Source organism: Thamnophis elegans, chromosome 11 (genome assembly GCF_009769535.1).
Source record: "Thamnophis elegans isolate rThaEle1 chromosome 11, rThaEle1.pri, whole genome shotgun sequence".
In the NCBI taxonomy this organism is placed as follows: domain Eukaryota; kingdom Metazoa; phylum Chordata; class Lepidosauria; order Squamata; family Colubridae; genus Thamnophis; species Thamnophis elegans.
The window spans coordinates 20,058,429-20,083,456 of record NC_045551.1 but is presented as its reverse complement, the minus strand read 5'-3'; the positions used below and the strand labels follow the sequence as shown (position 1 = coordinate 20,083,456).

General features: G+C 40.5%; 1 protein-coding gene across 6 annotated transcripts in view; it reads right to left on the bottom strand.

Annotated features, from left to right (window-relative positions):
- Positions 1-25,028, bottom strand: part of PHKA2 (phosphorylase kinase regulatory subunit alpha 2) — a 117,444-nt gene that overhangs the window by 29,550 nt on the left and 62,866 nt on the right. For all 6 annotated transcript variants that reach the window (XM_032226969.1, XM_032226965.1, XM_032226967.1 and 3 more), the window contains 9 exons: positions 23,933-24,011; positions 22,903-23,069; positions 21,237-21,410; positions 15,506-15,594; positions 10,267-10,400; positions 7,416-7,572; positions 4,907-4,986; positions 3,917-3,995; positions 3,668-3,797 (listed from right to left, as the gene is read on the bottom strand). In XM_032226969.1, coding sequence (XP_032082860.1) covers positions 3,668-3,797; positions 3,917-3,995; positions 4,907-4,986; positions 7,416-7,572; positions 10,267-10,400; positions 15,506-15,594; positions 21,237-21,410; positions 22,903-23,069; positions 23,933-24,011 — 1,089 coding nt within the window. The remainder of the gene's footprint in view (positions 1-3,667; positions 3,798-3,916; positions 3,996-4,906; positions 4,987-7,415; positions 7,573-10,266; positions 10,401-15,505; positions 15,595-21,236; positions 21,411-22,902; positions 23,070-23,932; positions 24,012-25,028) is intronic.

Genomic DNA, 25,028 nt, shown 5'->3' with positions numbered 1-25,028 from the left:
TGCTATTGTTCATGTGCACACTCGCACAATGCGTCTGTGCATGCGCAGAAGGTCGGGGTAGGTGGGCGGAGCCTCCCACCGCCGCCATTACTGGTTCACCCAATCCAGGATGAACAGGTAGAAACCCACCTCTGGTCTGCAACCTTAACACTCAAAGAGCCATTTGAACCAGTTTCCCACAGAAAAAAAAAACACCAGGAGCCACAAACTCTTTTGACATCTAAAATGAACATAAAACTGCATATATCATTTTTTACCTTTATGCTTATCGTCTATTTAACTCAGGACTATTTCTTCTGGGCCTTAGGTGGAAAAAGAACTTTCCTATCACTTGCTGGAAATGTCATGGGTTAATCTGGGAATTTCTGTGAACCAATTCTAATTTACTGGAATTGCGTCTTTGGCTTAATTGTAATGATATATTCAATTAAATTTGAAGCCTTTTATATAATTGTTTCTTCCACTTCAGGAATAATTATAAAAATGATGATTTCTCACTCATTTCTTTACTAGTAGTAGAAACAAAATAAGCAGCCATAAATGTCACCTAAAGTTGGAACCCTATATTTGGAATATGCTCGATATTTATTGTTGTAAATGCTTTTGCAAAATAGTGACTGAGAAGACTTGCCTCAGATAAGTTTACAAAACACCTATTTCAAATAACATTTCTTGATTGTGTATTTTTACTTGCCCTCTTGTAATGTACCTCTGCATTTTGGATTCAAAAGTAAAAAAAAAATATTTTGGAGAGCACAAAGAGAAAGGAATGCTGCACCTCTTTGTAATTCTTTAAGGCAGCTGTAATTTTTCCTGGGATTATGCAACTTCATATTTTGTTTAAAGAATTGCAGACAAATGCAATGCATAGTCCTATACTTATAAGTTTTCTGCTTTTTCAAGACAGGTGGACGCACTTCTAAACAAAACACTGGCTGCAGATAGCTCTTTTTCACATTGCAGGAAAGTTCAGAAATGGCTCGGTGAGTTAACAACTGACTGGCTGATTTTGGGCAAGTCATTCCTTCTCTCAGCCCAGCCTACCTCACAGGACTGTAGTGGGGAAAATAGGAGAGATATTTGGAATGTTTGCTACTCTGAATTACTTATAAAAATAATGATGGAATATAAATAAAGAAATACATGATTTTTCTGGAGGATGGTTTGTTTTGTGGCAAGTCAGCTTCCCAGTTTTAAAAAATTTTAAACATATTTTGAAGAATATATAAATACAGGTGGAGTAGATAAATTGAACAGTTTGTAGGAAAAGTTATCACATGACAAAATACAGTACAAAGTAACTGTGTGGAAACAGGGTCCAATATTTTTATTTTTTAAAAGCATTGTCACCAAAAATAGTTGTTTTCAGTTCTAAGGTACTTCTAATGTACTGCCATTAAATACTCTTTACTTTCAGTCACCAAAAGTGAATACTTCCAAAAGTTTCCAAGAGCTTAATTCCAACACTCTATAGGGTCACTAGGAGTTGACATATAATCCATCCCAATACCACAAATATGAAGGGCTTTCTTCCCAAAAGTCCCTCATATTATTTTCTAATCTATTAAAAAAAATTAATCTTCCGTTCCCTGCTCACCATTCTCCGCCCCCTTTCCCACCTACCCTGGAGCCAAAAACCCCCAAAGTGACCGCCCTACCTGCCAGGATGTTGTAAGACTTGTCCAGGTTGGTAGCCCCTGCAGAGGAGGTGGCATCCTTGGAGTCCTCCTGGGCCAGCAATAGCGCCTTCAGCTCCAGCAACACCCTGTGATACTTGCTGATGGCTTCCTGGCACTTCTCCTTGTAGCACTGAGCTCCTTGGCTTTTGAAATCCAGCACTCTTGGATCAGATGCTCAGGCTTGACAGCCAGAGAAGCAGCACTGGATTTCAAAAGCCAAGGAGTTCATTGGTTCAAGGAGAAGAAGTGCTGGAAACCCATCGGCAAGAGGCCTGGGAGGGGAGGGGGTGAGGCACATTCAGCTAGAATGTGGAGGCAAGAGGGAAACAGCGGGAAATGGCGTGGATGAGCAGCCTGCCTCCCAGGGAGAGAGGCAAGTGGAAATGGCGTGGGTAAGTGGCCTGCCTCCCAGACAGCACAGGCAAGAGGCCTCCCTGCCGTGGTGGGTTTCAAATTTTTTTAGAACCTCTTCTGTAGGTGTGGCCTGCTTTGTGGGAGTGGCTTTCCAGACATGTGACCAGGTAGGAGTGGCTTGCCAGCCATGTGACCGGGTGGGAGTGGTTTGCCAGCCATGTGACTGGGTGGGCATGGCCAACTTGTAAAATGTGGTGAAACTCACTTAACAACACTCTTGCTTAGCAACCAAAATGTTCGCTCAGAAACTCTGGCATTTGAAGCACGCAAGTCTTAAAGCTGTCAAGTTACAAGACCCTTGCACCCCTAACCCTTTAGAAAAAAAACCCCAGGGGTGTCCAAACTTGACAGCTTTAAGACTTGTGGACTTCAACTCCCAGAATTCCTCCTCTCGCTCTTCATCTTGATGATAAGCGAACGGGCAGGGGGAGGGAACTGGAACCAGTTTTAAATGGCGCTGTAGATTTGTGGAACCTCTTCTATTGAAGAGGTTAGAACTGGCAGGAACCCACCCCTGCCTCCCTGGGAAAGAGGCAAGCGGGAAACAGTGGGAAATGGCACAGGAGAAGAAAAGGCCATGTACGGCTGGGCCAGGAGACGCACAGCGTGATGAGACTGTTTTGTTCTGCATTTCTTTGCCTACTTGATTTTCAGCTCTGCTGCATTTCTTGCCATTGTGTGCAAGGAAAGAAACATTTGTGGGACTTTAAAAAATATTCACTCAAACAATCCCAACTTTGCGAGATCTTGTTTTCCCCCAAGAAGTTGGAATTGATTGATTGAACTTTTTTATAGTCCCACAAACATTTGTTTCTCTGCACAGGATGGCTAGAAATGAGATGCAGCTGGAAATCAGGTAGGCAAAGAAATGCTTGGGGAATTTGGGGAAAGAGAGGGCATATGGGCGGTGGTGGGTAGGGAAAAGGTTTCTGCCCACAAAAACCTTGTCTCTGACGACTTACACCATAAGGCAAAGCAAGAGCTTCCTGGAAGAAGCCAGTCGACTCGGAAGACAGGACCATCCTTTCTTCCCCGCCCCACTTGCCACACTCCCAAATTGTATCAAACAAAGGGCAGGTGGCTGTGGGGGACAGAAAGCCCTTAGACAGGAGGCAGCTGGGCAAGAAGCAAAGGAAGGCTCACCAGGCAGCGATCAGCTGGGCCACGTGGTCGAGGCAAGCAAGGGAATCAAAGAGCAGCAGCTATGCCGTGGGCATGATTCTAGGCATCAGCCAAGGCGGGCAAGACAAGATAAAGATGAGATAAAGGAAGGGGCAGGTGGGGAGGGGCCAGCCAGTGGTGCGATTAGCCAGTTCTCTGAACTGTGCAAAATCTTAACAACCGGTTTGCCTGAACTGATCCGAACTGGCTGAATCCCACTTCTGCCTTTACCAACAATCTTCTCCTGCCTTGTCTGGAAGTTCTTTATTTCCTTCATTATATTTTACTCCTTTTCACTATACTTATTATATGCAAATTTGCTATTGCCATTTACCTTCTCACCTCTGAAATATACTCAGAATCCCCTCTTTTATTCCAGAGTAATAAGAAAGAGAAAGAGAAAGTAACCTTACCCGAACAATTCAAGCTGCGAGCAAGTTCTGTTGCCATCACTTGAATAATAAGCCCAATGCGGAGTCTGAGCATTTCTGCAAAGAGACTAGGTTGTGACCGGACATGCATGGCCAGGTATACTATAATTTCCTGCCAGGGTTGGGGAAGAGAAGAATTGATTTTAGAGACCTCTATCACACATGATACACAGTGGCAATAATAAAATAATTTATTCAAAAAGATTAGCAAGGTTTTTTTTTTCATATTACCTGTGTAAGGACTGCAATGCTGATATCCTGGCCACTGGCTTCATATATTAGTTTGATCAGCTTGTCAGGAGGCAAAGGCCTACAGAAATTGAATTTAATTAAAAGCATAAGCAAAAATCTATCAGTGACTCTATGTCTATTTTTCAAGAAGTCTTTTCAGTAGCTTAGCCTTATAATTATTGTATTAAACTATAATTTTTATTGGAAGACTAGTGGGGCAGACTTTGTTTCTTGGTTTCAATATTTTTTGTCCTCTAAATGACTTGTAAAAGAAAGTCTCCCTTTATGAAACCTAAAATTGGAGAAAAGTAAACTTGCAGAATGAGAATCTTTCCCTATCTCCACCAAATGACTTACTTGTTTTGAATTCATAATTGTTCCTGATTACCAGGACAGTTTAATAAATTTTAAACTGTAGAATATATTGAAAAAAATCCTCCTTTTCTAGAATTTATTTTGTACTCAGTTACATATAATTGGGAAAAAATGGTTCCATTCATTCAAAGCTTTTCTTTGATCATCAAGCCACAACAGTGGTGTTGCTAATGAAAAGGACCATTTTTGCCATTATATATATTATATATTTTAACAAACTAGCTAAGATCCTGTATGATCTCAGACGTGACTCATGTTTCCCAATTCAGTAGTAGCAGTTAGTAGCAGTTAGACTTATATACCGCTTCATAGGGCTTTCAGCCCTCTCTAAGCGGTTTACAGAGTCCGCATATTGCCCCCACAGTCTGGGTCCTCATTTCACCCACCTCAGAAGGATGGAAGGCTGAGTGAACCTTGAGCCGGTAAGATTTGAACTGGTGAACTGCAGATAGCAGTCAGCTGAAGTGGCCTGCAGTACTGCACTCTAACCACTGCGCCACCTCGGCTCAGTATTCATACTTCTACTACTAAAAATATTTTCTAAAAATCTTATCATAAAGCTATCAAGAAGTATGAAAAATAAGACATTGGTTTAAGATAGAGTGGTTCACATACGCTGTAATTGTTTTTTCACGAGGCTCAGGTGGGAGGCCAACTGTAAGTTGCTTCTGGTGGGATAAAAGATCTGTACAGGACTTACACACAAGAAAGGAAAGAAGAAAGTTCAAGGTAGTAAATATATAGCAACTTCATTACACTTAAATTTTGAAAAATTGATTTAGTCATTCCATATCACTAATGTCAATGTGAAGACCAAAGCCATATTCTTCTATATCTGAATCTGATATAGAAAAACACAATAAGATTATATCTCAATATTTTGAAGGGAGGTTCAGCAAAGGCAGCAACCAAATGAAGCATGTTTGTTCTTCATAGTTAGACCTACTAGAGAAGAATGCAGAGGAACATGCTTACCTGTTCCCTTGCAAGTGAGAATCAAGCATTATAGAACCTGCTCTACTAATGTGAGCTTCTCAGATGATGTTGCATCTGGAAAATCAGTGTTCAAACATACTTTGGGAGCTTACAACTGGAATGATCTAAAAGGCAGGTCAGTATGTTAGGTCATTATGGAGAAACTACATGGGCACCCATATTTTAAGAAAGTTATTTGAATTCATATGCAGCCAAATAACTGCACAGAGCTTATGTCATACAGCATAAATCTTGTATTAATAGTGCTGATATTATTTCTCTGGCTTAAGGGGTATGGATGTACAGTGGGGCAAAAAAGTATTTAGTCAGACACCAATTGTGCAAGTTCTCCCACTTAAAAAGATGAGAGAGGCCTGTAATTGACATCATCAACTATGAGAGACAAAATGAGAAAACAAATCCAGACAATCACATTGTCTGATTTGGAAAGAATGTTTTGCAAATTATGGTGGAAAATAAGTATTTGGTCAATATCAAAAGTTCATCTCAATACTTTGTTATATATCCTTTGTTGGCAATGACAGAGGTCAAACATTGTCTGTAAGCCTTCACAAGGGTGGCACACACTGTTGTTTGTATTTTGGCCCATTCCTCCATGCAAATCTCCTCTAGAGCAGTGATGTTTTGGGGCTTTCACTGGGCAACATGGACTTTCAACTCCCTCCAAAGATTTTCTATCGGGTTGAGATCTGGAGACTGGCTAGGCCACTCTAGGACCTTGAAATGCTTCTTACGAAGCAACTCCTTCGTTGCCCGGGCGGTGTGTTTGGGATCATTGTCCTGTTGAAAGACCCAGCCATGTTTCATCTTCAATGCCCTTGCTGATGGAAGGAGGTTTGCACTCAAAATCTCACGATACATGGTCCCATTCATTCTTTCCTGTACACGGATCAGTCCTCCTGGTCCCTTTGCAGAGAAACAGCCCCAAAGCATGATGTTGCCACCCCCATGCTTCACAGTAGGTATGGTGTTCTTTGGATGCAACTCAGCATTCCCTCTCCTCCAAACATGACAAGTTGTGTTTCTACCAAACAGTTCTACTTTAGTTTCATCTGACCATATGACATTCTCCCAATCCTCTTCTGAATCATCCAAATGCTCTCTAGCAAATTTCAGACGGGCCCGGACATGTACTGGCTTAAGCAGAGGGACATGTCTGGCACTGCAGGATCTGAGTCCCTGGCAGTGTAGTGTGTTACTGATGGCAGCCTTTGTTATGTTGGTCCCAGCTCTCTGCAGGTCATTCACTAGGTCCCCCCATGTGGTTCTGGGATTTTTGCTCACCATTCTTGTGATCATTTTGACCCCACGGGATGAGATCTTGCGTGGAGTCCCAGATCAAGGGAGATTATCAGTGGTCTTGTATGTCTTCCAGTTTCTAATTATTGCTCCCACAGTTGATTTCTTCACACCAAGCTGCTTGCCTATTGCAGATTCAGTCTTCCCAACCTGGTGCAGGTCTACAATTTTGTTTCTGGTGTCCTTCGATAGCTCTTTGGTCTTCACCATAGTGGAGTTTGGAGTGTGACTGTTTGAGGTTATGGACAGGTATCTTTCTCAGTTTGTCTCTCATAGTTGAGGTCTACCTATGATGTCAATTACAGGCCTCTCTCATCTTTTTAAGTGGGAGAATTTGCACAATTGGTGGCTGACTAAATACTTTTTTGCCCCACTGTATACTAATATCCAGATGAGTGAAGAAATACATAAATAAATATAATGGTTATGAATCTATAAACCAGTCCAAACTAGTGGTGTACAAAAGAATCACTTGCAGCCAATATAAAATTACAACATCATACAGAAATTCAACATATAATTATGGTAAATGCTATAAAGATTGTAATATTTATGACACTACAAGTTCTATAGTACTTAAATTCCACATGCCTTCTAGAATAACCAGGCTTCATAAGTTTCTGGAAGGCCAGGAGAATAAGAGCTATTTTTATCTCAGAGACAAGTGTTTCAGAGCAAACCAAACCCCAAAGAAAATAACTACTTCTGACCATTTGAACAGGGTTTCTCTATAGCACTTGATTGCATGCTACATGGGTAATCTTTTTTTTTTTAATTGCTTTTCAAGGTTAAGAGAAACTGAAATGGAAACAATTTGTTTGATCCATACCTCAGCCAGGACTTCAACTTTCTTTTTTAATATGCCAGAAATATAGCGGATGAGCCCCCATTCTTGGTTTACACCTGCTTTGCTGTACAGCTCATTGAGGAGGCAATGAACTGTGATTCCAGACTGGCCATAGAGCTGTGTTTCCCAATCAAGACCTCTTTCAAAACAAAAAGTATCATGATGATTATATGTCCTTATTTTTTTTTTTTAAAGGAAAGTGGGATATTGTAAGTCATGGAGGTCCAACATTTTGGTTTGGGTGGGCCATATTGAGTGAAAAGGAATTGTCTTGGGTCACATATAAAATATATAATATAGTTAAGGTATATAAATCACGTGATAATGTTAAGTTTATGATCTTGTGAGGCTGCATGTAGTCAGTGGGCCACGGGTTGGACATGCCTGTCATGGGCTGTATGTGTATCAGTCCTGATTAAATTGCCAGAAATAAGTAAAAATTCCAGTCTGAAATTCAACTCTCAAAAATATAATTTCAATACAAATATATACATGAAAACTTGTATAAAATTAGAAATTAATCACTATTTTTACATTTAACTTCCCAAAGTGCTTTTAAAAGTCCCCAAAAGCAATTCTTGATTTAAGACCTTAAAAGTTCAATGAAGGTAACAGAATTACAGGTAGTCCTTGTTTACTGACTCAACTAGTTCTGGGAAAATGGATGCTAATCAACATGGCTGCTATGTGAATCCAGAGAGAGGGAGGGAGGGAGGAAGGTCTCTGTGTTATTCAAATAACGTTCTCTTGTACAGGTAGTCCTCAACTTACAACAGTTCATTTAGTGACTGTTTGAAGTTACAATGATACTGAAAATGTAACTTGGAACCATTTACACTTACAATCATTGCAGGTCCTCATGGTCATGTGACCAAAATTCAGACTGTTATTAACTGACTCATATTTATAATGGTTGCAATGTCCTGGGACCATGATCTCCTTTTGTGTCCTTTTGACAAGCAAAGTCAATGGGGAAGCCAGATTCACTTAGCAACTGTGTTACTAACTTCACAACTGCAATGATTCACTTAACAACTGTAGCAAGAATGATTGTAAAATGGGGCAAAATTCACTTAATAACTGTCTCACTTAGCAATAGAAATTGGCTCAATTGTGGCTGTTAAAACATGGGTTACCTGTGCCTGATCCATTTCTCTCCCCCCCTTTTTTGGCTCACAGGGTGGAGAAATTACTTAAATAAACTATATCTTCCTAAATGGTGTTGTTGTCCATTTGTCCGCCCCCCCCCACCCCTTGGTATTGCACCATGTCCCTAAAAAGTGCTAAGAGCAAATTAACAAGCTCATTCTGTAACCTTAATTAGTGCATTAGAATCTTCCCACCAGACCATACAATAGTTTCACACTGAAAGCTTCCGGTACTGTGAATGTACTTACTCATCAAAAAATGATTTTTATTACTATTTATCACCACAGTATCTGTAAACAGTTGCTATCCAAAGCAGTTGTTAAATAAGGACTATCTCTATGGTTTCAAAATTAAACAAGCACTTGTGCATTTTCTTTATTTTTGCTCAAAAGACTTTTGCATGAAGAGTTTTATGCCTTTTAAGGCATGCGTCAGATCCCTATTGTGATACTGCCATTTCTGTGGGAAGAGGGACCTGGGTCCATTTATTTGCTTATTGCCATCTTCCTGTTTCCTACATATCCTGTAACTCCTTAGTTTATAACCCTTGCCTTGGCACCTATTTGCCCTGTGCTTCCCTTTGGGGAATGTGTAAGGGGGGAGGACAATCTGTTTGTCTCCATTCTGAAGCCTCCTGAAAGAAGTGCCTGGGAACAGTTCCTTATGTCCTTCCCAGGACAGCATTTTTCACAACATCTTCGCACCTTTGGATTGGCTCATTCAACATCGAACTGAGGGGAGGGGTTTCTAACTCCTTTATCCTAACGGAATTGCCTAAGGGGAACTTAGACATGCTTTGCTTTTGTCTTGCAATCACTTTCTTTTCAATAAAAGTTTCCTTTTGAAATACTGAAGTTTCAAGAGTTTGTGCTTTCTTGAACAAAGAGGAGAGGCAGACCTTACATAAAGCAGGATCTGGAAAAGCAGTCAACCCAGAGAAATAAATTTGCTCTACCGAGGGGACCCTGCAAGTAATGTCTGAACAAAGCGGTGACCAAGGAGAGGCTGAATGCTGGGGGGAGACCTCTATCACCACCCATCCAGATGCCAGCTCCATCTACCCCATCAAAGACATCGAAGCTGTGTTGGAAGGCTCCACAAAGCCCAGGTGGTTGATCGGAGTGGGGAAGAAAGACAACTGGGATGGCAGAAACAGAGGAGTCACCCTCACCCACGACAGCCAACAATTGGGCTGGAAACGTCAGCTGGAAGCCTTGTCAGACCAAGAAGAACTGACTGAGGAACCAGATGGGAATGATCGACTCAAGAGACATGATAAAGCATGCATGCAGTGAACCGATAGTAACCGGTTCAGGAACCCACCCCTGATGTGATTGCAGGATACTGGAAATTGAGGTAAAGGTGAGCTGGTTGCCAAGCACCCAACAGGTGTTCATGTGATTATGGGTGTGTATGCAGCCATTGTAACTCCGAAAACAGATCATAATAGCTCTGAAGAAGTCCATTGTAACTTTGTGAGGCCATAAGTCAAGGACATTGTTAACTGGACATTGCACTGTTAGATAAACAATATTAACAGGAATTTCAAGATTAGAATTTCAAGCAGGATACAAACAAATGGCAACCTCAAGTAAAAATTAGTACAGCTGAATATTTAGTTTTCTGGAACATCATTTTCAAAAATAAATTAAGAACTGCCAACAGAACATAAAAGAAAACTTACTTTATTAGATATAAGATGTATAATATATCAGCCTGGTCATGTAAAGTAGGGCATTCTGTTAGCTGCCCAATTAATTTCTCACAATCCAAATTACCATGAGCATCTTTGGGCAAATGAAGAGCAGTCTTAGATTCCTATTAATCAAAACAAAGCACACAACATTTTTTTAAAGACTTTTCAGTTTACCTTAATTTTCCAAATAAAATAAAAAATTATTCACACACCACAAAAGTACACAAAATGACAAAAGTCAAAAGGAAAACATATAAGGATACATGGTAGAACATTAGTCATGAGTACTTTCAAGACAGTGCAATATATTATAATAATAATAATAATGATAATAATAATAATACAATTGTATAATAATAATAATAATAATATCAGCTTCTAATTGATAAAATGATATTAGAAAATTGTAAGAACAGAAAAACGAACTTGAATATGGTCTGAATTGATTACAAAAAGGCATTTGACTCACTGCCACATAGTTGGATCATAAAATGCTTAGAAACAACTGGCATTAGCAAAAATATTACATCCTTTACTGAAAAGGCGATGAAACAATGGAGAACTGAGTTGGGAATGAGATCTACGGAATGGTTAATATCAAGCAAGGAATTTTCCAGGGTGATTCACTTTCACCTCTTCTCTTCATCATCGCAATGATCCCACTATCAGTAATCTTAAAAAAAATGAAATTAGGCTACCAAACAGCCAAAGAAGCTGAAATTTTTTTCGCATTTACTATATATGGATGATTTGAAACTCTATGGAAAGTCAGAAATAGAAATCCAATCATTGACAAACACAGTCCGAGTATTCAGCACCGATATTTCAATGCAGTTTGGCATGGAAAAATGCGCCACTGTATCCATAAAAAGGGGCAAAATCACTGCATGTGAGGGAATTGAAATGCCCAATGGCCAATTAATTAAATGCAAAGAAAATGAAGCCTACAAATACTTAGGCATTCTGCAGTTGGATAACATCAAGCATGGAGAAGTAAAAACTATTGTCAGGCGAGAGTACACCAACAGAGTTAGGAAAATTTTGAAATCTAAATTGAATGGTGGAAACTCAATCAAGGCCATAAATACCTGGGCAATACCAGTTATAAGATACACAGCTGGTATAGTTAACTGGACACAAGCTGATTTGGACCTTTTGGACCGAAAAACCAGGAAACTAATGACAATGCACTACAGTTTACATCCACGTGGTGATACTGATAGACTATATCTGCCCCGAAAATCAGGTGGCAGAGGATTATTACAAGTGAAGCAAACAGTTGAAGAAGAAAAATATGCACTGGCTGATTATTTAAAAGAAAGTCAAGAACATCTATTAATCGAAGTAAAGAACAAAAATCTACTGAAGGCCCAACAGACGAAACAAGAATACAGAAAAGATGTGATAAAATCAAGAATGGAGAGTTGGCAGAACAAAGCACTGCATGGCCAATTTCTGGAAAAAATAAAAGATAAAGTGGACAGTGAACAAACTTGGTTATGGTTAACAACAGGCACATTAAAGAAAGAAACAGAGTCACTAATCCTGGCTGCGCAAGAACAAGCTATCCGCACAAATGCCATTAAGGCCAAAATCGAAAAATCCTCTGATGATGCCAAATGCAGACTTTGCAAAGAAGCTGATGAAACTGTTGATCACATACTCAGGTGCTGTAAAAAAATTGCGCAGACTGATTATAAATTGCGGCACAATTCAGTAGCACAAATGATCCATTGGAATTTGTGCAAAAATTATAATATTAAAACAGCAACAAACTGGTGGGAACATCAGCCTGAAAAAGTCACCGAAAATCAGACGGTCAAGATCTTGTGGGATTTCCGTATACAAACTGACAAAATACTGGCGCATAATACACCAGACATCACACTGGTTGAGAAAAATAAGGTCACAATCATAGACATCGCAATACCAGGTGATAGCAGGGTCACCGAGAAGGAACATGAAAAAATCGCAAGATGCCAGGACTTCAAAATTAAAATTCAACGACTATGGCACAAACCAGTAGTGATAATTCCAGTGGTAATTGGCATACTGGGTGCTATTCCAAAAGCACTGGAATTACTTTTAAAACAGTTAAAAATTGACAAAATCACCATCAGTCAAATGCAAAAAGCCGCACTGCTTGGAACTGCACGCATATTACGAAAATACGTTACGACGTCCTAGGCCCCTGGGTGGGGCCCGACTAGTAACCAATGCCAAATCCGGCGAAACAACTGGCCACTGTGATACAATTGTATAATAATAATAAGTCCTAGGCCCCTGGGTGGGGCCCGACTAGTACTGTATATACTCGAGTATAAGCCTAGTTTTTCAGCCCACTTTTTGGGCTGAAAAAAGCCGCCTCGGCTTATACTCGAGTCAGTGAAAAATTTGCCCGAAATGGAGGAGAAAAAGGGGCGGGGCCATGCCGCTGGGTGACACCTGTGAGTTTCCCCTCCCTCTGTGTCAGTTTGCCGCGCAGCGCGCACCGCACCATCCCCCCTCCTCACGTTCTAATGTAATGCAGGGCTGTCTTACGATTCCCCTTCCTCCCCCTCCTGCCGCTCTGCAACGATGTCCCACCTCCTCCTTGTTATGGCAAGCAGCCACATAGCGATGTCCCACCTCCTCTGGTACAGTGATCCAATGATAGGAATCACTGTGCCGTGTGTCATAGGAGGCGGGACATCGCTCCCGCGGCTGCACGGGACATCATCATCACAGCGGGACATCAGCATCATGAGGTGAGTGAAGTATTTCATTGAATACACCGCTAGTTTACTGTTTTTCTTTGAAATAAATATTCAAAAACATTATTGGTATCTATTTTTATTTTTGAAATTTACCGGTAGCTGCTGCATTTCCCACCCTAGGCTTATACTTGAGTCAATAACTTTTCCAGTTTTTTGTGGTAAAATTAGGTGCCTCGGCTTATATTCGGGTCGGCCTATACTCGAGTATATACGGTAACCAATGCCAAATCCGGCGAAACAACTGGCTGCTGTGATACAATTGTATAATAATAATAATAGTGATACAATTGTATAATAATAATAATAATAATAATAATAATAATAACAACAACAACAACAACAACAACAAGCTATCCGCACAAATGCCATTAAGGCCAAAATCGAAAAATCCTCTGATGATGCCAAATGCAGACTTTGCAAAGAAGCTGATGAAACTGTTGATCATATATTCAGCTGCTGTAAAAAAATTGCACAGACTGATTATAAATTGCGGCACAATTCAGTAGCACAAATGATCCATTGGAATTTGTGCAAAAATTATAATATTAAAACAGCAACAAACTGGTGGGAACATCAGCCTGAAAAAGTCACCAAAAATCAGATGGTCAAGATCTTGTGGGATTTTCGCATACAAACGGACAAAATACTGGCGCATAATACACCAGACATCACATTGGTTGAGAAAAATAAGGTCACCATCATAGACATCGCAATGCCAGGTGATAGCAGGGTCGCTGAGAAGGAACATGACAAAATTGCAAAATACCAGGACTTAAAAATTGAAATTCAACGACTATGGCACAAACCAGCAGTGGTAATTCCAGTGGTAATTGGCACACTGGGTGCTATTCCAAAAGCACTGAAATTACATTTAAAACAGTTAAAAATTGACAAAATCACCATCAGTCAAATGCAAAAAGCCGCACTGCTTGGATCTGCACGCATATTACGAAAATACGTTACAACGTCCTAGGGCCCTGGGTGGCGCCCGACTAGTAACCAATGCCAAATCCGGCGAAACAACTGGCCGCTGTGATACAATTGTATAATACATAATAATAATAATAATAATAATAATAATAATAATAATAATAATAATAATTAGCAATAACGTTTATTGTCATTGTACATCATGTATACAATGAAATTGGTATAATGAATTATATATAAGCATATATATAATGCCCAGATATCTAATATGTTTCTCTATTATTCTCTATTTTAAAATCCTCAGGTCACACCAACTGTGACCTGGTGCTTTTTTTTTTTTTAAGATAAAATCCCTTGTAAATCATAAATTACACATATATTTTGACTGATTGAAAAAACAACATGTGTTAGCTGATCAGTGTCTGAAAATGTGGTATATACTTGTTGATGCTATGGAACTAAGACTAGAGTCAGATTTTAGAAAATAAACGTTGGCAATTGTTTCAGTCAGTTAAGAGATAAAAGCACATAAGTTATGAAATACAAGCTTCAAAATAGAGAGACGTACAATGTAAAGGCTGTATGTCTGTATTTGATTCCTAACAACCTCCAATATTATTGCCAGATTCCAATAGCTAGCATCAAATAACAGTTCTTAACATATTATTTAACTGGCCAGTAATTGGCATAATAATTTTATTTGGTTTCACTTATATTTTATTATAAATAACAATAATCAGTAAGATTTATCACCATTCTGACTATCCGTTACTAATGCATTCACAAAATGGCACTCAAATGCCACATAAAGCTGCCTAGGAAAAGTGGTTCCCATTTGGGGTCAAGAGTTACCTGTCAGCCTCTGCTTCACTGCTGCTTTTCAGCTGCCATTGAAACGGGGGGGGGGGGCATGGTATTTGGGAGGGGAATCATTATATACTGGAGGATTGTTATTAGGAGTTATTCTGACCATCTCTCTGCGCATGTGGAAGAAGGGAGTTTCCTGCCAAGGCCAACTGTCCAGCATTCCAACCTGATGATGCTTTTTGAAGACATCTCCCACCTGACGGTTGGGTGAATTATTATTGGACTATGAACTGGGGTGCCAAGGGGACGGGATTGAATTATACATGATATCTATTGCTTTCGCGCCTTTTTACTCAGATTCAGCTTTGCTTTGCTTCTCATTGTTTGTAATTAGTAAAAGTACACTAAATTCTGAGACATAGAGTTGAGTGGTTTCTTTCTTGATTATTAAATGAAGAGGCACCTGACACTACCTCACTATTTTTGTATGATTAGGTCCCATGTTTGGGTTGTGTTAGAGAAAGAAGATATAATCAAAACATAAAGTAGTTTATCAAACAGAAATTTTCCCATCCTATCCTTTCTTAAAGCCATTAAATTTAAACTTACAGCTGATTGTGTGAAACTCTATCTTTGTTCTAATTGTACATCTTTGACTCTGATAAAAGAATTATAGTAATTTATATAATGAATAAGTACAATATTTTCCAAAAGGAAATAATAGAACTGCTTACTTGGTCCACTTGTGGATGAGGGGAGTCAACTAGGTTCAGAGATTTCCGGTGAGTGTTTAAAACCTTTGTAGGCAAGGACATTGAAACATCTGGAAAAAAATAATACAAAGCGATTTTACAGATCTGTTACTGTACAAATCTAAATGCTGCTGAAAATCAAAATATAAATGATACTGACGCTCAGTTAGGCAATATAAGCAAATTAGTTTAAATGAACTCCAAATACCATTTAGAAGAAAAGCTGGTTTGTTATGGAGTAGTTTGTAATATTGAAAGGGAAGAATGGGCATTGGTCTTACCTGATATGCCCATTCTCTGGGAGGTGAAGACAGCATCCAGGAATGGGTTTACTCCGTCTGCCATCCAATCGGACTGAGTCTGCAAACTGTGATGACACACCTCCTCTTGTAGCTCCTCCCAGCTTTTGGTGAAGGAGTCGCTGCACACTGACGTGGGATGATGAAGAAAGGTCTCCTCTCAGACCCAGGGTCGGACACAAATCTGGGTGGGACTGGATGCTATGTTCACCTCCCAGAGAATGGGCATATCAGATAAGACCATTCATAGTGGTGGAGACAGCATCCAGGAAAGGGACATACCAAAGCTTGTCTTGTCCTTATGGGTGGACCATTGTCCAGTCCAAAGTCCCCTGAGTTGTGTGTACTCTTTGTAGAACCAAAGGCAGTCTCAGCCGAGGTGAAGCTGTCCAACATTAATGGCAGATAAACGGGGACGGAGAGGCCCAGGTGGCGGCTTGACAGGCATCTTCAATCGGAGCCTGCATTGCCCATGCCTCAGTCGTGGCCGCACTCCTGGTAGAGTAGGTGATAATAAATCTTGGCATTGGTAATGCCGGTGATTCATAGGCTTTCGCAATGGGGACCGTGATCCAACGGCCCAAAGAAGATGGGGTCACCTTGTTGCCTATCAGGCAGGTTGAAAGGAGATGAATAAGGATTCTGTGTATCTCAGAGAAGAGGTTTTCCTGATGTAAATGTGGAAGGCCCTCCGTATGCCTAGCGTGTGTCACTTCTGCTCTAGACAATGGACTGGTTCAGGGCAGAGGTTTGGCAGCACAAGCTCCTGGGCTCTGTGGAACCATGTATTTACCTTCGGAAAGAAGGATGGGTCCAGCTGCAACACTATCCTGTCCAAATGGAACACACAGTGGTCTTGTTGTCACCGACAGGGCTGCCAGCTCCGACAGCTGCCTGGCCGATGTGATAGGCACCAGGAACGCCATCTTAAAGGTAAGATAGCGTAGGCAGGTTGTCCTAAAGGGTTCAAAGGGAGCCTCAGTGAGGGAGTTCAGCACCTTGGACAAATCCCAAGTAGGATATCTGTGAAGTACCGGGGGTTTGATGTTGGTAGCACCCCTTAAAAACCATCATATCAAAGGATGGAGAGCCAGAGTCCACTCATCCACATGTCAAGACTGAAGACAGGGCTGCTACCTGCCTCCTGAGAGTATTAGAGGACAGGCCAATATCTAGTCCTTCCTGGAGAAAATCCAGGATTCGAGGAATGGAAGCCTCTGTTGGGACGAGCTCCTTACTTGAACACTAGCGGCAAAAGGCTCTCCAGGTGGCATCGTATATGCTGTTGGTCGAAGACCATCTTGATGCCTGGATCATCCTGATGACCCTGGTGGACAGATTGTCCTTTCTCAGGACCCTCCGCTCAATCACTAGGTGGTCAACTGGAGCCACTGAGGGTCCAGGTGAACCAGAGACCTCTGGCTGAGCGAGATCCTCCAGACTGGAGTTACGGAAAAGTTTACCAGGTCTGCGAACCAAGGCTTTCTGGGCCAGTGAGGCGCCCAGGAGCAGGAGCTCCTCCTCCTCCAGCATCTTCCTGATGGTCCTCTGGATGAGTGGAAGAGGAGGGAAGGCATATAGTAGCCCTGGAGGCCACAGATAGCAGCGGACGTCCACCACCCCCCATCGGCTTTCTGATGTGTTAGGAGAAACCACTGGAGGCATCTCGTGTGAAGCCGAGCCCACGGGACAATGGAGAAGCAGGACACCATCTTTCCCAGCAATTGGGAGAGCTGAAGCAGTGGGACCCACCTCTCTCTTCTCACGCGGTCCGCCACAGCCTGAAGACTGGATTGGCATTCCTGAGGGAGGTATACCATGAACTCTGTGGTGTCAATGACTGCTCCCAAGTGGAGGAGGTGATTCATTGGAATGAGGTGACTCTTGTCCCGGTTTATGGAAAACTCATGGTTCTGGAGAATCTGAAGAGTGATCTCCAGATCGCTCTCTGCCTGATCGGGATTGGAGCAGGATGTCGTCCAGATAGCACTGGATCCTGACTAGCATTGTGTGGAGATGCCATGCTAGCACTGCAAGCAGCTTGGTAAACACCTGGGGGTCGATGAGAGGCCAAAGGGAAGGGCTTTGTAATGATAACGTTTCCCCGCATAGAAGAAGCAGAGGAACTCCCTGTGAGCGGGGAGGATGGGCACATACAGTTATGTCTCTGTGAGGTCCACCGACGTGAGGAAGTTGCCTCTTCTGATGTCCTCCAAGATGGTCTGGAGTGAGTGCATCTTGAACTGCCGGTAGACAATGTGATGGTTCAGATGCTTGAGGTCTAGAATTGTCCATCAGCGCTCCCCCCCCCCCAGGTCTTTGGGATGATGAACAGGAAGGTCCCGAAACACGGGACACCTGATGAAAAACCTCAGGGGATAGACAAGAATTTGGTGGTAAACTAGAACTATTTTGACGCACAAAAAATTGTACTCCGATGTCTTACTGATTGAGGAATGATGAAATGTTTGTTTTAAAAGAAATAAAACTTTTGAACCTAAAAAAAAAAAAACCTCAGGGGGATGGAACGAAACTCCAGGGAGAGGCCAAATTTTACTGTCTCCCTGACCTAGGCATCCGTGGTTATCTCCTCCCATTGGTTGGCAAAGAAAGTCAATTGTCCCCCAATGGGAAGGTTCGCTGGGCAGTCACTTCTGACGCTGAAAGGGGCAACCTCCCCCACCTCTGAAGGATCTCTTGGGTGGGAAGCACTGGCTGCTCCTACCTGCTCTGTCTTGCTGCTGACCCTGCCTGGGGGGGGGGGATTGTCTCTGTGGAAGCTGAATCCCCCGTCCGACCCTTGAAGAGGTGAGCGTCGAAAATAGGGTGGAGGATGAGCCTCAGTATGCTTATAACGAGATAGCAAAATCTTGAATTTGTCCCTGGATTCAACCAGGAGGGTCTATAGGGAATTCCCAAAGAAGCAATGAAGCTCTGTTGAAGGAGGAGGCTACCGTGGAAGCTTTTACCGCCCAGACGGTGGCCTGGTGGCCTTTGACCAAAGTCTATTCTGTTCTTTTGTCCTCCGGACGGAAGGCCTCCTCAGGGGAAGAAGCAGACAGGGCCGCCACAGGGGCATCGACTATGGGGATCTCTAGGGCCTTAGCTAAATCCAGGCCGATATTATAGAGCTGTTTGTCCTGACTGCATTGAAGATCCTATGTCTGACTGGCTGCTCCCTGTTCGATGGAGATCTATGGTTTGGTGGAGAGTTAAACTCCCGCCTTCTTCCAGGTAATGGGAGACAGAAGGAGAAGGCAGCTCCTCCTCACTGTCCAGTGACATTGCTGCCTGCTGGGGGCTGTTGCAAGTGCAAGGTAGCTCTAATGGCTGCAATGTAAAGGGTGTGGGTTGCCCTGCCCTGTGGGCCGCTGATCGGCAGCCCTCCTAGCTGCTTCCTTTTGGGCCTTTGCAAATTTGTGGTCCAAGGCCCTTTGACATCAGCCTTCAGCCTGCTCCATGGCCTTAGTGGCCCTTCTGTAGTGCCCCTTAAACTGTGACTCAGGCAACTCTCTTTCTAGCAGGCCTTTCCTGAGGTACCTGCTGTCTCCTCTCCATGAGGGGAGGCAATCTGAGGGGTTTCAGTCATAATGGCTGAGTTCCCCAAAATAACAGCCGCCATGTTTAGTCACCTCATGTAAGCGCGCCCAACGGGATCTCACTCATGCTCCCCTTCTTCTAATTGACCCCCCAAACAAGGTGCTCAGGGTCAAGGGCTATAAATGGCTCCATGCAGTGGTGAGTCTCTCACCTTCCTGAGCGCCGCTTCAAAATGGTGCCCACCACTCTGTCACTGCTTTAAAATGAAAGATAGCTATTAATTATCCTAGAATGGAAGAGAGGAGAAAAACATGTCTAGTTCCAAAATAGACTGAGTCTAAAAGCTGGGAGAAACTACCAGAGGAGGCGTGTCATCTCAGCTTTCAGACTCAGTCCGATTGGATGACAGACGGAATAAACCCATTCCTGGATGCTATCTCCACCACTATGGAGGATATATTGTCATTTCTAAAGTAGATTTTTATAAAAAGGAAAGGTTAGAAGAATCAAAGTTTGGTTATACATATCTGTAACTTCTATTTAGATTATCAATATTCTTCTGCCTAGAGAAAAAAATATGTTAACACTTGTGTTCAAATCCAGAAAACATGAGAATATTCCCGTATCACCATATTTAATAATAGCCAACATCTTAATTTCTAAATGTATGAAATCTTACACATGCCCATATTATTTCATGTTCATATGTCATATAAGAATGTACAAGGCAACACATGCAGATTTGGCTAGGACTTTTATGTGCTTAGCTTACTGTCACAGATTCTAACATAACATGTTATTCAGACTAGAAACTCTGATTCATAACAAATTCTAAACTGATATTTGCTTTTTAAATTTTACATGTTATATTACCCAAATTTTATTATAACTCACATTCTCTCCTCAGGGCAAAACAGATTCAAGGAACCTGGAATGAAAGAACTGCTAAAGGGAAAAGGAAAAGCCAAGGAGTGCCAAGTCTAAAGGTTCATTTGGTTTTGGCAGTCTGAATCCTCGTCTTTCCTTGGAATCCTGCAAAAGGATTCTGGGCCTCTTTCCTTGCCAAATAAATTTAGATACCATTTTGTTTAAATTTATGAAATATTATTTCTCCAATCTTATCGGTATATTTTGAAATTAAAAACGTATTTTGGGTAAGATGTTCATTTTGACTGTTGCTATTCTCCCTATGAAGGAGAGCTATAAATTTTTCCACCGTTCTAAATCCACCTTAATTTGGTCAAATAGTTTATCTGCTTTGAGTGTTACGCATCTCATGTTAATTGTATTCCTAAATATCTCACTTTCTTTGCTATTTGAATGTATATTCTTTCAACCAATTCATTTTTCTGCCCATTTGTCATATTTTTCACTAATATCTTAGTTTTTTTCTTTATTTACCCTCAAACCGACTGCTTCCCCATATTCTCCCAGTACTTCCATTAGCCTCATACCAGACCGCTATGGTTTTTCCATAATAAACACCAGGTTGTCTACAAACACTTGGAGCTTAAATACTTCCTTTTTACTTTCTAGACCCTTAATTTGCTCATCTTTTCAAATTATCCTAATCAAGACCTCCAACCAAATGTTGGATTCTTATTTCTGTTTGTACCTAACAGTGATACTCTTTTCTAACAATTTGTGACCACCTGGGCAAATTTCCTGATAGGAATGTATCATGATAGTGTCTTTTCTATTAATTATTTCTACAGATACCTGAAAATAAAGCCTCAGGTTTTTTTGTAAAATGTGCTGTAATCTTACTAAAATATTTCATGTGAGATGACAGATTTTTGCAGTAGCAAGATGTCAGCATTTACAGGCATTCCATCTGTTAAATAGTATAGTTTTAAAGTATTATAAAAACTTACTTGGAACTTCCAGTCCCTTAGCCTTGGCCATGATTGATAGTATGTCTCTAGTAGAATGAGCAGCACTGAACACGTAGGATGAGCCTGTGCCTTTTCTGAGTGGAGGCAAGTATGATTTCAGAGCAGTACTCTGTAACATGCTGTTTATGTACTGGTCCAGTTCATCCTGGCTTTCTGTCAAGAAACATTCAAAGAAAAGCTGTTTGAAGTAAAGCACTTATACCTCTGTCCAATTAACCTTATATTTTGTCATAGTCTTTGACTTACAATCAAAATTGAGCCCAAACTTTCTATTGCTAAGCGAGACATTTGTTAAGTGTCACAAATGAATCACAGCAGTTGTTAAGTTAGTAACACAGTTGTTAAATGAATCTGACCCCCATACTTTGCTTGTCAAAAGGTCGCAAAAGGTAATCAGCATGATTCATTATGATGGTTGTAGGGACACTAAAATCATCGTAAATTTGAGTTAGTTGCCAAGTGCCCAAATTTTGATCACATGGTCACAGGGATGTTGCAACAGTCATAAGTGTGAAAAATGGTCATAAGTCACTTTTTCAGTGCTTTTGTAACTTCAAGCAGTCACTAAATGAACTGTTGTAACTCAAGGACTACTTGTATACGCTTTGAGGAAGGCAAGAACTTTTGTTCTATGTAGCATTCTGATTTGAGTCACCTTATCGAGGAGATTGATGGCATATAAATTTAATAAATAAATAAATCTTCAGACTCTATGAATAAGCACATAAGATGTTAAAATTAGTGATTGTGTATACTCTCAATATTTTAAGATTTTTATATTTTCTAACTATTCCAGCCTCAATTTTTCATAGAAAGCCTCTTCAACTATCCTGCTATCCATTAAGTCCTAAATTCCCTTTTCGAATGTCCAGACAACTAGTCCCTCTCAAGTTAAAACAACTTTGAACAAACCACACAAGCATACATGCCGAAATGTATTTTCTGATATACTGTATTTTTTTAGTTTTTCCTTTTTTATTAATATTACCCATCAAATTATTTCCAAGTTGCTTTTTGGCTTGGCATGGACTTAATTTAAATTTTTAACAAAGCTTGAAAGAAATTAAACAGAATTTTTTTTTTATAATAACAAAGAATTGAGGTAATTATAGCATAATTCATATACACTGTTTTAACTCCTCTTTTAAAATTAAATGAAAGAACCTCTATTATTTCTTCAGAAAGATTTTTCCACTGATATTCTAGAGACAGCTTTTTCCATCTTTCCACTAATAAAACCTTTCTTGATACTTTCAAGTAGATCTTGGTTACAGAATTCATTTGAGAGATTTGGGGGAGAGTGGATTAGGGATATTATCTGTCTCCAAACCATCTGAGGATTTATAAATTAGGAACAACTCTTGAATTATAGTCAGAAATAAATTCAGTTTATTAACACAATATAGTCAACAAACTTATATCAGAAAACAATCCAGTGTATGTATTTTGTACTTACTATAGCTCCTGAACACTCATCCACATAATCTCAATTTAGGGAATGTTACAATATTCACTAAGGCATGATTATTGTGACTACATATCCAAAAAGGGTGTTCATCAAATGTGACCAAAATTACTCTTGGTTACTATTTGAAATTTCTATACATAGATATACTACTCAAATAAAATGAAAATATATGATTACCCTTATCACAGAAGTCTGCATAATCTTCTAGTTCATAGCCACTTTCAGTGCTAGAGTAGCTTTCATTCTCATCATCAAACAGCTTGCTGTCACAATCAGGATCCAAGAAGCTTAGGTTTGTATAGAATGAAGTGGTCAGAAAGTCTGAAAGTTTGCCCAACTTCACTCTGGAAAAGGAATTGAAGAGGAATAATACATGTTTGTTATACACACACACACACAAACACCGCTGCACACAAACACACAGGCACATGCAGGTACATCAGTGGTGGGTTCCAGATTCCACGTGGACTCTCGCAGCACGAGCATTCATCTTAGCGCCTCCGCGATGCTCCAGCTCCAGCTGCTCAGCGGAGCATCACGCAGGCGCTGTACATGCCGTGCGGTTGCGTGGAAGTGCCGAAGACTTAAAAGACAGATAAGGAGCTCGGGCGGGTGGGTGGGCCCTCCGGAACACCGTACCGAATGGTATCCAGTGCTCCGGGCAGGCTCCAGTACACCTGTACCGGGGCATACAGCCTGCAACCCACCACTGAGGTACACACACATATTCATATATCCATACTGTTGAAAAGAGATTCCTAAGTACCACACTGTTCAACAACTGATAAATAAATGGGTTTTTCACAAGTACCATAATCACATAATATTATAATAGATAAACAATCATTAAGATATACTGTTCCATAGCCAGATGCTCAGGAAAATAAAGATGCCCATCATCATCACATCTTCTTTTTGCACTTTATCTAACTTGTGTCCTTGCATTATACTTCCAAACTTCATATCAGACCTGCAGCCTAATTTATTCATTAACCTCTTTTATACTGAATTTCTGAAACTTAAAAAAATTATTTTAAAATATACTATATACTGAAGTAGCAAATGTAAATACAAACAATCCAACATTTATAGAAATTGTACAGTAACATCCAATCAGAAAAAAACATTAGGCAGAACAGTTTTACCCAATAATCAAAAATAGGAAAAAGGAACTGTCTCAGCTATTTGTAATGCACATAATGCTCACCTTGCTCCTCCAAAATATCCATCTCCAAGCTTTCTTATAGTGGCAAGAATTGCAGAATCAATATCAGTCCCATCATCAACTAAAATAAATAAACCAACAAACCAACACATACTTACACATATTTGGAGAAATATATTTCACTTATGATTTACTTAAAAAGAAAATCCAATATGAAAAATTTTGCTTTAATCAACATCCAGTCTATATTGTCTGTCATTTTGAGTCTTCCCTTCACAGATAAAGAAAAGCAGATATAACCATATCTAGAGTACCATATATGTTTCTGATATAATTTGGTTGTTCAAAAATGGATAAAAAGTAAATCAACAGATATTATAATGATCATGTATGTATGTATGTATGTATGTATACATACATACATACATACACACAGACATAAATACACAGTATATATATACAGTATGTATGTATTTATGTATGTATATACATACATACATACATACACACAAATACACACACACACATACACATACATACATACATACACATACATACACACATACACACATACACACACACAGTATGCTGGTTATATATACAGTATATACAGTGTGTATGTATGTATATATATGCTGGTCTTGTTGTATTCGGGTCTTTTCCCGTGTAAGATTGAGATCGTCTTGGCAACGTTTTGGCAAGGTCTCACTCACCATCTTCAGGCTGGGTTTTGGGCTTAAAGCGTGGTCGGAGCTGCCGTCTTTCTATAAATCTTGGTGGGGGTGTGGAGGGTGCTGGCTTTGTTTCAGTAAGTGGAATGATTGATTGTGTGGTTGTATCATGATTGGTAGATTGGTGCTGATTGGTGCTGGCTGTGTGTCCATTGTTGTTTTGTGTTGTAATGGCCTGGGTGGTAGGTGGAGCTCGTTTGATGATTAGGGCTGGTTTCCAGATGTCTGGTAGGTGGGAGGTATCGTCATGTTTTTTCATGTTATGGGCATGTTTCTCTATTTCAATAGTTTCCATAATTATTCTCTTGTTGAAGTGTTCAGTTTTGGAGATTAACCTGGTTCCTTCAAAATTAATTTCATGTCCTGTAGCTTTAAGGTGCTGGAAAAAGGAGGAAGTTTTTTCTTCT